Raw genomic sequence first — 12,469 nt, forward strand, 5'->3', positions numbered from 1 at the left:
GTCCTTGGAGAGGGACATCATGTTTGGGAGAGTGGAAGGACGGTGAAGGAGAGGAAGACCCTCGAAATACTTGAGGATATTGAACATGAGAGTCAGGAAAAACAAGACAGTATAAGAAACAGAAACGGATGCCCAGTTGTGGTTATGTGCCTGCATTCAATAGACCACTGGGCAAGGGCCCAAATGCCAGATGCATTAGGCTGTCCTTGATAACTCAGGTTAATGAAGCTGTCCTTTCATGTAAGAAAATTTGCAATATTCAATATTTATTTCAGGTGTGTCCAGTTTAACTTGGGAAAATTTGTTAATGTAGTGATGGATTAAAATTTCAGTTTCACTTTTGAAAACTTATGACAAATCTTACTTTTGGACAACATTTTATGTAAAATGAGGCTCTTGTGGCTTTGTGGTAAATTACCCAAAGGCAGGGGTGTGAGTCCTCCAGCTGCTCCCCAGAAGAAAGATGGGCAATCTCCTCCCTTGCAACCAGCTGCCTCTGAAAACCTGCTGGAGGGTCAGCTGTGAGTTGGCTGCAACTTGATGGTACACAACAACAACCACCTAGGAGAACAGTTTTATCATAAATACTGCTTTATTTAAATGAGGAGCTCTGTGCCATAGCAGTTAAGAAGCTGTGCTGCAATTCTAAAAGCATGTAGTTAAAAAAAAAGGCATGTAGTTCTAGTCCACCAGGTGCTCCATGGGAGACGGTTGGGCAGTCTCCTCCCGTGTCATTAATTGCCTCTGAAACCCCACTGAAAGGTCAGTTATGGGTTGGCTCCAACTGAACGATATTCAACAACCCTATGTGCCCAAATTCTCTGGTAGCCTAATGGTAAGAAGCTGTGTTGCAATACTAAAGGTAGGCAGTTTGAATCCACCAGCAGCTCTATAGGAGAAGGATGGGCAATCTCCTCACTTGCGATTTACTAACAATTAACAACTATGGGCCAAGCGTTAGTAAGTACTGTTGTTGTGGGTTCTCCAGAGGAGCAGCTGGTGGCCTCGAACTGTGTGTCTCTGCGATTGCAGCACAGCTTCTTGCCACCAAGCCACCGGAGCTCCCTGGACTAGGTAGCAGAGGGTAATTTACCTTCTATTTTGTAAATGTTTGTCATTTGCAACCAACAGGTTCCTAATGAAGGCACTGGGACTCAGAAGAGAAGAAAATGCATGTCTAAGAGGAAACGCTATTATGATTATGATAGATGAAGCAAGTAGTTCATCATTGTTCCGTCCATACACTGAGGTATGGAAGAAATGGCCATGCCCTGCTTGCCTGGGACGCATTCCTCCTCCAGGACGGACTGTGCAGTCACTGTCCATTACCTTGGGGTGATGCGTGCCAGTCCTGTTCAGACAACAGCGGCCTTCCATAAACATTCCCCTGGCTACGTTCACTTGCGTAAGTGGGGTCGACTGAAATGAGAAGGCAAGAAAGAGACAGTATCAATTATTACTATGATTCTAAATATTGCTCCTGATGGCTACGAAGATTCAGATTGTGTTCTGAGTGGAACAATTTTTAAGAACTTGAATAGAAAATAAGTACACAACTCCCCAAACACTGGTGTTAAGCAGCACTGTTAGGTGCCATCAAGTCAACTGTGACTCACAGTGACACTATGAAGAACAGATCTGAACCTAACCCTATCCTGTGTCATCTTCACCATTTCTGACAGGTTTAACCCACTCTCTACAGTCACTGTGTTGATCCATCTCATTGAGGATATGCCTCTCCTTTGCTGACCCCTCCACTTTTCCAAATATGATGTCCTTTTCCAAGGAGTGGCCATGCCTAACATTTTGGAAGAGCAATGATGTCAGTCTAGAGATTAAGGTGTGCCTGATCCAGGCCAGGCTATGCATCAGAGAACTGGAAAATGACTAAGGATGACAAAAGAAGAATTGATGCCTTTGAGTTGTGGTGCTGAAGGAGAATATTGGACATAAATACCAAGGACTGCCAAGAGAACAAACAGAGGGTAATCTTCAGCAGGATCTTGCTTGCATGTGATATTAATGATAGCGTTCAATAATTTCCACAATCTGTTGGGTCACCTTTTTTTTTTGGCATCGGAATAAATACAGGTAGTTGTACTTGAGATTTCTTGGCACAACTTGGTGAGCACATCCATGGTAGCATCTGTTTGCAGAAATAGATCAACTGGTATTCCATCAATTCCTGGGGACTTTTTTTGACAATTCCTTCAAAACAGCTTGAACTTCTTCCTTCATTATCAAAGGTTCTCGATCATATGTTGTTTCATGAAATTCTTCTGTGTCAGCCAATATAATTACAGGCATACAAAAGCAGGGGAAAAAATTCTCTAAATAATGCTTTGTAGGGGAGCTCTGGTGGCCTAGTGGCAAGAAGCTGCACTGCAATCCCAGAGGAACACGGTTCGAATCCACCAGATGCTCTGCCGGAGAAGGAGGCGCAATATCCTCCTGTACCAGTCAGATCTGATTTGACGGTACACGCACACAAAATAATAAAAAATAATAAAAAAATAAATAATGCTTTGTTTTACTACAAAAATGAATTCTACCAAACTCTTATCAGACTCCATTATTTTTTTAAATTATTATCTTTTTCATTGTTGAACATTTTCTTCCCTCTCTTTTCCTCCTCCTTCCCGAACTCACCCCTTGTTACAGATTGCTATCATACATATAATGCCTAATCATATATTCCTTACAGACTGTTCTTTCCCTCATCTGTTCTAATAGTGTTTATTATCTATCCACTCTTTTCACATTCTCTCCCAAAACCGCTCCACATGTTTGTCCTATTTTATAACAGCAATGGTTCGTGCTTCTGTTACTGAGATATTTCACTCAGCATAACGTTTTCCAGGCTCACTCATGTTGTATATTTTTTTACGAGTTGTTTTTCGGTGCTGTATAGTATTCCATTGTATGAATGTACAATAGTTTTTCTACCTATTAATTTGTTGATGGACACTTGAGTTGCTTCTATATCATTGATATTGTGACTAACACAGCAATAAACATGGGTGTGCATACATCTTTTTGAGTCGTGGCTCTGGTTTCTTTAGGGTATATTTCCAGTAGGAATTGCTGGGTCAAATGATATTCCTATTTTCAATTTTTGGAAAAAATGCCAGACTGTTTGTATAGTGGCTGTACCATTTTACATTCCCACCAGCAGTAAATAAGAGTTCTAGTCTCTCTACAACCATTTGTTGTCTGCTGCCCTGTTGAACTTTGTTATTATTGCTGGGCTTGTTTATTTTTTTTAATAGGTAATTTACAACCCTTTAATGGTCTAAAACTCAGAGTGGGAAAATTACTTTTTAGGTGATTACAAAATTCCCTTCCAATTTTAACATTTTATGATGACACAGTCATGAAATTGAAACACAGCATAATTTTCTTTTTTTTTAAAGTCAGACTTACTATTATGGCTTGAGGCAGGCACACCTTAGTCTTTAAAGTAACATTTTTGCTCGTTAGCACTTTAAAGAGGTCCTTGGATTGCCAGTTCAACTCTTTATCCACTAGGCCACCAGAGCTCCCTGAAACAGGTCTTTGACAGCAGATTTGCCTAGTGCAAGCTGTCATTTGATTTTTTTTTTGTCATTTGATTTCTTGACTGCGGCATCCATGGATGTTGATTCGGAATCCATGTCCAGCTGACATCCACTCACAACAACCCCGTGGACAACTCAATGAAAGCCTGCCTGACCCTGTGCTATCCTTACCATCTCTACTGAACTTAAACCCAATGCTGCTGCCACTGTGTCAATCCATTTCATTGACGGCCTTCCTCCCTTTCAATGACTCTACTTTTCCAAGCATAATCTTCTTCTCCAGGGACTACCCCCCCCCCTAACATGTTCAAAGTATGTGAGATGAAGTCTCACTATCCTTGTTTCTAAGGAACGTTCTGGCTACATTTCTTGGTTGTTTTTTTTGTGTGTTTTGTTTTGACAGCCCATAGTATGTATATTCAATACATTTTGCCAACCATAATTCAAAGGCCTTAATTTCAGAAGCATTTTGAAGCCACTGAAAATGCCTTTTTGTTAGCCGCCATGAATCAGACAACACTTTGGGGGTTTTTTCCTTCTTTTTTTTCTTGTTGTGTGCTGTTGAATAGGATCTGACTGATACAGGAGGAAATTGCCCCTCCCTCTCCAGCAGAACATCTGGTGGATTAGAACTGTGCACCTTCAGGATTGCAGTACAGCTTCTTGCCACTAGCCCACAAGAGCATCCTTCATACCTTAGGTTTTAAACTGACATCCTTGGCCTTTAATTTTAAAAGAAATCCTTGACAGCAGATTTACTCAATTCATCACCTGATTGCTTCTTCCTTGGGTATTGATTGTGGATCCAAGTAAAATGAAATAATTGACAACTTCAGTCAGACTTGTCTCCATTAATCATAATGTTGCTTATTAGTCCAGTCGTGAAGATCTTTGTTTTCTTAATCTTGATTTCCTTATTGAAATCTGTAGTCTTTGATTTTCTACAGTAGGTGCTTCGGCTCTTCTTCACTTTAAGCAAGCAAGGTTGTGCCATCTGCATAATATGGCTGTTAGCTGTTCATGAGTTTTTCTCCATTCTGACACAGTGTTCTTTTTCACAGTCCAATTTATCAGATTATTTTCTCAGTCAATAAACAAATTGAACGCTGCCGTTGTGTACCACTGAGTCAACCCATAGCAGACCCTCCAGCGGGTTTTCAGAGACAGTTAATCACTCAAGAGGAGATTGCCCATCCTTCTCCCTCAGAGCAACTGGTGGCTTCGAACCATATGCCTTCAGGATTGTAGCACAGTTTCTTGCCACTAGGCCACCAGAGCTCCATAAAGGTATAATAAAAGGAGACAACACTGACACACATCTTTCCTGATTTTAAACCTTGCAGTATTTCCTGGTTCTCTTACAATGACTGCTTCTTGGTCTATGTACAGGTTCTGCATGAGCACCACTAATGGTTTATCCTTGTTGTTATTGTTAGGTGTTACCGAGTTGAATGTGACCTGCAGTAAACCTAGGACCAACAAATCTGAACCCTGCCCTATCTTGTACTACTCTCACAATCTACTTACTATCTGGGCTTTATCTCTAATAATACTATAATTATCCATGCTTCTCTACTGTTCATAAGGCTTTCAGAGCCCTGCTATTTAAGAAGTGGATGGCCAATCATGCTTCCTCATTTGTCTTAATTTGGGAGCTCTACTAAAACTTGTCCACCAGTGGTGACCCCTCTGGAATTCGACATACCGTGGATAGCACAGCTTTCAGTATCACAGCAACCTACAAGTTACCCTCGTACAGCAAACTGACAGACAAGGTTATCCTTTATGTCTGCCAAAGTAAATGTAGCTACTGGCAGCCCACAAGCGGAATAAAATTGATGAATGCTTTTCCTCCCCTCAGCTTGTTGTTGTTCTTGTTACATGCCATTGAGTCACTTGCAATTCATAGTGACCCTATGTACAAGAGCCCTAAATCCTGCTCTATCCTTTACCAGCCTCACTGTCTCTGACACACCTACTCTCATTACCCCAATTACTGAATTGATAATTTAAAAAAATTAAATTAATTGACTATTATAAAATCTAAACCCAAGCACTTTTATGTAAAAAATAAAGATTTCTGCTTTCTCTTGAGAAATCTGAAGCTCTCACCGCATTGAGTCCACATTCTCCATAATCACAGTGGGCTGGACCTGAACACTGGTGACTGCAGGGTCAGTAAAGGTGCAGGACTTTTGTCTTCCTGTTCTACACATCCCCACCTGACACACTTCAGTAACTTTTACTTGTGTGGTTTTTCTAGTCACTGAGCTCTGAATCTTATCACTAAAATAGTATTTAAAGTGGAGGGACAGGACCAACTCTCTTTCTGCTATAACTCCTTAATGTCACTCCTTGTATTAGTTTCCTTTTGCAGTTGTGAGGTGTCATCATGTTGAATCTGACTCATAGAGACCACTAGAGCTGGTAAAAGGAGCCTGGTGGTGCAATGGTTAAACACTGTGCTACTAACCAAAAGATAAGTGGTTCTAATCTATCAGCTAGCTTCTCTATGAAGGATAAGACCTGTAATATGCTCCAGTAAGATTACAGCCTAGGAAATCCTTTAGGGAAGGCTGAGTATGCAGCTCTAGACATGCTCATCAGGCTGTGTCAGGAAATTTGAAAGATAGCGACCTGGCTAACTGACTGCAAAAGATCCGTATTAGTTCCCATTCCCAAAAAATGTGGTTCAACAAAATGTGGAAGGTATCAAACATTATTATTATCTCATGCAAGTAAAATATTGCTAAGATTATTTCAAAATTAATAGAAGAGTACATGCACAGAGAACTGCCAGAAATTAAAGCTGCGTTCAGAAGAAGCTGTGAAACCAGAGATTTCACTGTTGATGTCAGTCAGATAGATCTTGCCTGAAAGTAAAAATACCAGCACAATGTCTATTTGTGTTTTACTGATTGTGCAAAGACATTTGACTGAATGGATCATAACAAATGATTGCTAACATTGAAAATAATGGAAAACCCAGAACAATTGATTGTGATGAGAAACTTATACTTAGGTCAAGAAGCTGTTGTCTGAATAGAGCAAGGAAACACCACATGGTTTAAAATCAAGAAAGCAGTCGGTCAGGGATGTATCGTTTCTCCATACATGTTCTATCTTTATGCTGAGTAAATAATTAAAGAAGCTAGGCTTTCTGAGGAAGAATGTGGCATCAGGATCAGAGGAGGACTCATTGACAACCTGTTTTACACAGATGATACAACCTTGCTTGTTGAAAGTGAAACGCCTTGTTGTTGAAACTCCTGCTACAGAAAATCAAAGACTTTAATATGGGTTACCTCTCAATATCAAGAAAATAAAAATCCTCACCATTGGGCCGATAGGCAAAAACATGAGAGGTAGAGAAAATATTGAGATGGTTAATTCTTTAATCTTACTTGGATCCAAAATCAGTAACCTTGGTGCCAGCAGCCAGGAACTCAAGACACATGATCCCTCCTTGTCTTTCTCAGCCTCTGGTAGACCCAAGTGTTGCTTGACATTCTTTGGCTGTAAATGCATCTTTACAAGGCCAACTTCATTCTGTATATCTCTTCGTGTCTCTTCTTTTTTTAAGGACACCACTATGATTGGGTTAGGATATACTCTGGCATAAAAGGCGTATAGTGGCATAATGCCCAACATATTGGGCTGCTAAACAAAATACATGATTCTAGAAAGGGTGGAGGACTGGTGAAGAAGAGGAAGACCCTCGACGTGGTAGATCAACACGGTGACTGCCGCTATGGACTCTTGTGTGTCAGGAAGTGTGAGGATGGTGCAGGATGGAACTGGGTTCAGATCTTATATTCATTGGGTCTCTATGAGTCGTACGCAACTTGCCGGCACCTGACAACAATAACAACAACCAAAAGATGGTGCTCTGGTGATCTAGTGTTAAAGAGCTATGCTGCCAGATCAACTGGAGGTGGTTCGAATCCACCTGCTGCTTTTCAGGGAAAAGATGGGCAATCTCCTCTCTTGCTATTTTCAGCTTCTGAAAATCCACTAAAGGGTCAACAATGAGTCAGTTCTGACTTGACAGCGCATCAAAACAATAGCTGAAAGGTCAACTGTTCAAATGCAAGTCATTCTGCAGGACAAAAATAAGCATCCTCCTCCCTGCAAGCTTTACAGCCTTGGAAATCTAATGGGAGGTACAACAATGAATGAATGAAAATCCAACTTTTCTGTTAACGTTTATTAAAATCACAATTTAAAAAAAGAAACCTAATGGAGAGTCAATACGAGTCAGAACTAACTCAAAGGGGGTGGATGGGCACTCAAGTATGACCTGATATTAGCTGATAACATCGTCAAAGACTATTTCCAAACAAGAGCATGCTTCCTAGTTCCAGGGATCAAGACATTACCTTTCTAGGGGACACAATTCCATGCATAACGCTCCCTAACTCTACTGCATTTGACATTGTTCCCAGAATAAGAGTCTAATCTTAACAAGTGCTTACCATAGTCATTTCCAGAAGCACCTGGCTCACGGTGGCCATATGAGTTAGCCATCTCCATGGATCTCAATTCAAAGCTTTCTGAGTAACCTCCATTGTCTCTCCCAGTGATGCTCAAAGGGCTCTCACTCCGGTGACGGACCAGAGGCTGGACCTGAGATGTTCTGCCGAGCTCCCTGAAATTCCAAAACCAGGGGTTATTATCCATCCAGTTATATGTTCATCCATTCATCCATGTACTCGTTCCAGAGTTGCTGGTCAACCATATGACAGGTACCTGAATGAGGGTGTGAGATAAAGACATTTGACCTCAAGGAGCTCCCATGCTTATCTAGGAGAGCTTCTGTGTCATGGTCATAAACACAACACTAATAAATACTGATGATTATCAAGAGGTAAGCTCACAAGTTTTAGAGGAAGAAGAAAAGAATTCTGGCTTGATCGTCAGATTAAATCTACACGGAAAGGCAGCATCTGAAACAGATTTAAATAATAGACAGAGACCTAAGAGTTAAGGGAAAGACATTCCAAGGATGAAGAACAAACATAAATAAAATATAAGTCTGGAAGGTACAGCATCTATAAAAGAAGTATAAAGAATATCCGCTTTTCTGGAGCAATGGTACTCCACTTTATTTTACAAAATACAATTCCCAAACTCTACCTCAGACAATTAAATCAGAATCTCTGAAGATTTGGTTTTGCATCTGTATTCTTTTTAAAACTCCCTCAGGACTCTGACAATTCTCAGGGTCAGCCAGGTTGAGACCAGTATATGGTTTAGTGAGAGAGGAACAGGAGACGAGGGGAGGTAAAGCCAGGCTCATCTTGGCCAGCACATTTCATTAGCATCATACATTCTCATTCATAAATATTCTTACATGTAAAGCAATGCGGACTTCCCCCAAATGTTATGGAGACCACGGAAGATGAGAAACAGGAAAGTAACAGAAGTAAAAGTAGATTTTGATTTTTTAAAATTTTATTTTATTGTGTGTGTGTGTGTGTACTGTCAAATAGGATCTGACTGGTACAAGAGGAGACTGCCTCCCTCCTTCTCAAGCAGAGCATCTGGTGGATTTGAACCACGTGCCTCTGGGACTGCAGTGCAGCTTCTTGCTACTAGCCCACCAGAGCTCCCTCAAAAGCATGTTTTGAAATGGTGACTAAGGCTGGGAAGGACAAAACCAATGAGGATGTTTTAATTTAGTCTTGTTAACCCAACATGCTCTACGTGCCAGCTTTATTCCATTTGCTCTAAAACCGTTCAGATATTTTGACCCTAATGGACACCCATATCCTTCTTCCTGGCAAGAAATAGAGTCATCAGTTATTGTAAAACTGAAAAAAATATAACTAGTAGAAACAGTAAATGTAAAATGAGACTCATATTGTTTAGAATTGTACCAGGTAAAATTTGTTACAGATTTTTTAAAAGGCAAAGGAGTTGCATATTGTTGGTAACGCTGAAAACACAGTTAACTAGAAAAAAAATTATATTAGTAGAATTAGCTATTCAAACTAATACAGTCAATGGCCAGAACTGTACCTGGTAAAATTCCAGACCACTGTCACTGACAAAGATTAGATGGAAGAATAAAATCCTTTTTACAGAATTAGATTTACAAGATCTGAGTCAGGGAAAATGGAATTCAAGAAAAAGAACAACTTTATTATTAAAAAATGGCCAATACCACCATCATTATGTAGAAAGAAAATGAAAGTTGCAAAAACCAACTGCAGCTCAATTGTTTGACACTAAAAAAGAATTAAGGAATTAAATGGACTTCATGAAATTGATCCTCAAAAGATTTTTTGGGTAAAGGTTCATTTAACAGTGATGCAATTCTCGCTAAAATGTTTGGGTTCAAGGGAGCTCTGGTGGCCTATTTCACAGTACACACACAAAAAATAATAACAACAAAAAAAAGTTTGGGTTCCTGTTACATCTGAACTCCAAATTCACTGTTCAAGTAGCAGGGTCTCTAAACAGTGGGCTTGTTGGTGTCTTATATGGGTTGGGATAGGAAGAAACGAGAGACTGGTCATGACCTTTGTGTGGCACAGATGGGTAAGTGCTTGGTTGCTCCCTGAAAGTTTGGTGTTTGGAATTTACCTACAAGTACTTCAGAAAAAAGGTCTGGCTATCTACTTCCCCAAAAGTAGTCACAGAAAAGCCTGTGAACTCAGTTCTACTCTGACTCATGAGGTGCCATCTACTCAATGCCAACTGGTTTGGCGTGGGAGACTGGTAGGGAGGTCATGCAAGCAAGAAGTACTGAAGAATTAAATCTTTCATGTGAATATAGCAGACTGGGCTGAAGGTTCAAGACCCAAGTGAGAGCTACAGGTGGATAAGAAAGTTTTATCACAACTTTAGGACACAGAAACCATCACACCATTCTCATTGTACCCCAACCTCAAATCAAATCAACCAAGTCCCATTTGGTTGAAGATTCTTGTACTTACCCCCTGGTCATTTCTGGGACATTAGGAGATCCATAATCATGTCTGTCCTCAGCGTCTGGGTAATCAGGCTCCCCCCAAAAGTTGGGAGAGTTCCTATAATCCTCAGCAACAGGATAATCTGGTTCCCCCCAGATGTCTGCAGGATTAGCTTTCCTCACAGCTCCTGGATAATCAGGCTCTTCTAGCGGGTGTGCGTATGGACTGGCCCTGGTACTGGCACGTTCTGGATTCCTTCTGGAACCTGGATAGTTGGAATTGGCTCGGAAGTCAAGATAGTTAGAGGTGTTCTGAAATCCAGGATAGTCTGGTTCTTCCAGGGATCCAAAATAACCTGGATTTGTTCTGGAACCTCCATGGTTTCCACTGCCTCTGGAACCTGTAAAACCAGCCTGTTGTTGAGATCCAGGATAATCCGGCTCTCCGGATGAGCCTGGCGGGTATGGATTGCTCCAAGAGTCATTATAATCTGGCTTTGCTAGTGATTCTGGATAGTCCGGATTTCTCCTGGACCCCGAAGCACGTGAATTTCTCCTGGTGCTGCGATAGTCTGAATTACTCTGAGAGCCAGGATAATCTGGTTGTGCCAGAGATCTGGAATAATCTTGATTTGTTCTAGAGTCTTCAGATGTTGGATTTCTCCTGGAGCTGGAATAGTCTGGGTTATTCTGAAATTCAGGGTAATCTGGTTCTGCCAGCGGCCCAGGATAGCCTGTATTTGCTCTGTAGCTTGAAGCATATTGATCGCTCCTGGCTCTGGGATAACCTGAAGAATCTGGATAATCTTGATTTTTCAAATACCCCTGTGTTTGGTTGTGAGCCCATGAGTGCTCAGGGTAATCTGGACCTTCCTCATACCCATTATTCCTGTAGTAGGCAGACATGATGCGACGGATTTTTCACCCTGGAGAGCTCAACTATCCCTGCATTGGCAGCAGCTTAGGGATGATCCTCTTTTACCTGAAAAACAAAAATTGAAGGGAAAAGTCAGGTTTTTTCATTTCTCCCCTGCAGGGACTGCTCACCATCCTCCACATCTATTCTCCTTTCTTTCTCCATAAAGAAAGAACTGCCCCAAACAAAGACCATTCCTTCCACCCTCCTTTCTGTGACCATGTGCCTGGCCAATGGCACATGAGCAGAATCATCTACCAGACTGAGACTGTAAAAGGAAGGAGCGTGTCTTCTCTTTCTTGGTCGTCTTACATCCCATGAGCTACAATGTGAAAACAATAATGTGCCATGTTGAGGCAGATGTTAAAGACAGTGCTCCAGGGAGAGCAGCACAAGATGAAATGAGTCTGGTTTTCTCGAATCTTCTCAGAGTAGAGCTGTTTTACCAGCTCAGACTTACATGGCATCTAACAACAGCAACAACAACAACTTCTTCTTTTATCCTTTTCCTATTCTTAGTCCAAGTGGTTTAAAAAAGGACTGATTGCCTCCTTGATCCCAAGGACGGTCACATGGCACAGGCCTGACCAATCCCCTGGTCACAGATTTTGGTCAAGGAATGGACATATGACCCATTCAGCATTCCGAGATTCTAAGTAGACATTGGGAAAGATGTGCTCCTATTTTATTAGAATTACTAAGGGAAACAAAAGTAAACCTGGAACTGCTGGTGTGATATCAGTGGAAATAAAGAAGAGACTAATGAGAGAGAAAATCTGAAACACGAATAGAATTTGTTAATTAACCCAGTAAGAGAAGCGTGAGAGGTTATAGGAAATATAACACAACAGCATCTCTACTGTTTCAAGACAGTATGAGTAGCAGAATAGTGGTGCTTTTGTAAGAGGGAAGTGGAACATTTTCAAAGTTCAGCCAACTTTTACAAGTTTATCGCTAAGGTAAGTGAACAAGGGCCAGCGTCATTGAATAATCAGTGCTAAAGTCAATGATTAACCTTCTGCTATTACCTATCTTCTTAGAATATTAATTTATTTGCCAATAAATTCCCTCTTTCTTTTT

At 40.9% G+C, this 12,469-nt stretch overlaps 1 protein-coding gene across 1 annotated transcript in view; it reads right to left on the bottom strand.

The window, feature by feature from the left end:
* TMC5 (transmembrane channel-like 5) overlaps positions 1-11,379 on the bottom strand; it is a 74,607-nt gene extending 63,228 nt beyond the window's left edge. The window contains 4 exon segments of the mRNA XM_006892713.1: positions 1,330-1,419; positions 8,033-8,205; positions 10,499-11,163; positions 11,251-11,379. Of these exon segments, the coding sequence (XP_006892775.1) occupies positions 1,330-1,419; positions 8,033-8,205; positions 10,499-11,163; positions 11,251-11,379 (1,057 nt within the window).
* Between the last annotated feature and the right edge of the window lie 1,090 nt (positions 11,380-12,469).

The sequence above is a fragment of the Elephantulus edwardii genome, unplaced genomic scaffold (assembly GCF_000299155.1).
Source record: "Elephantulus edwardii isolate Elephantulus edwardi_28Jun2011 unplaced genomic scaffold, EleEdw1.0 scaffold00117, whole genome shotgun sequence".
In the NCBI taxonomy this organism is placed as follows: domain Eukaryota; kingdom Metazoa; phylum Chordata; class Mammalia; order Macroscelidea; family Macroscelididae; genus Elephantulus; species Elephantulus edwardii.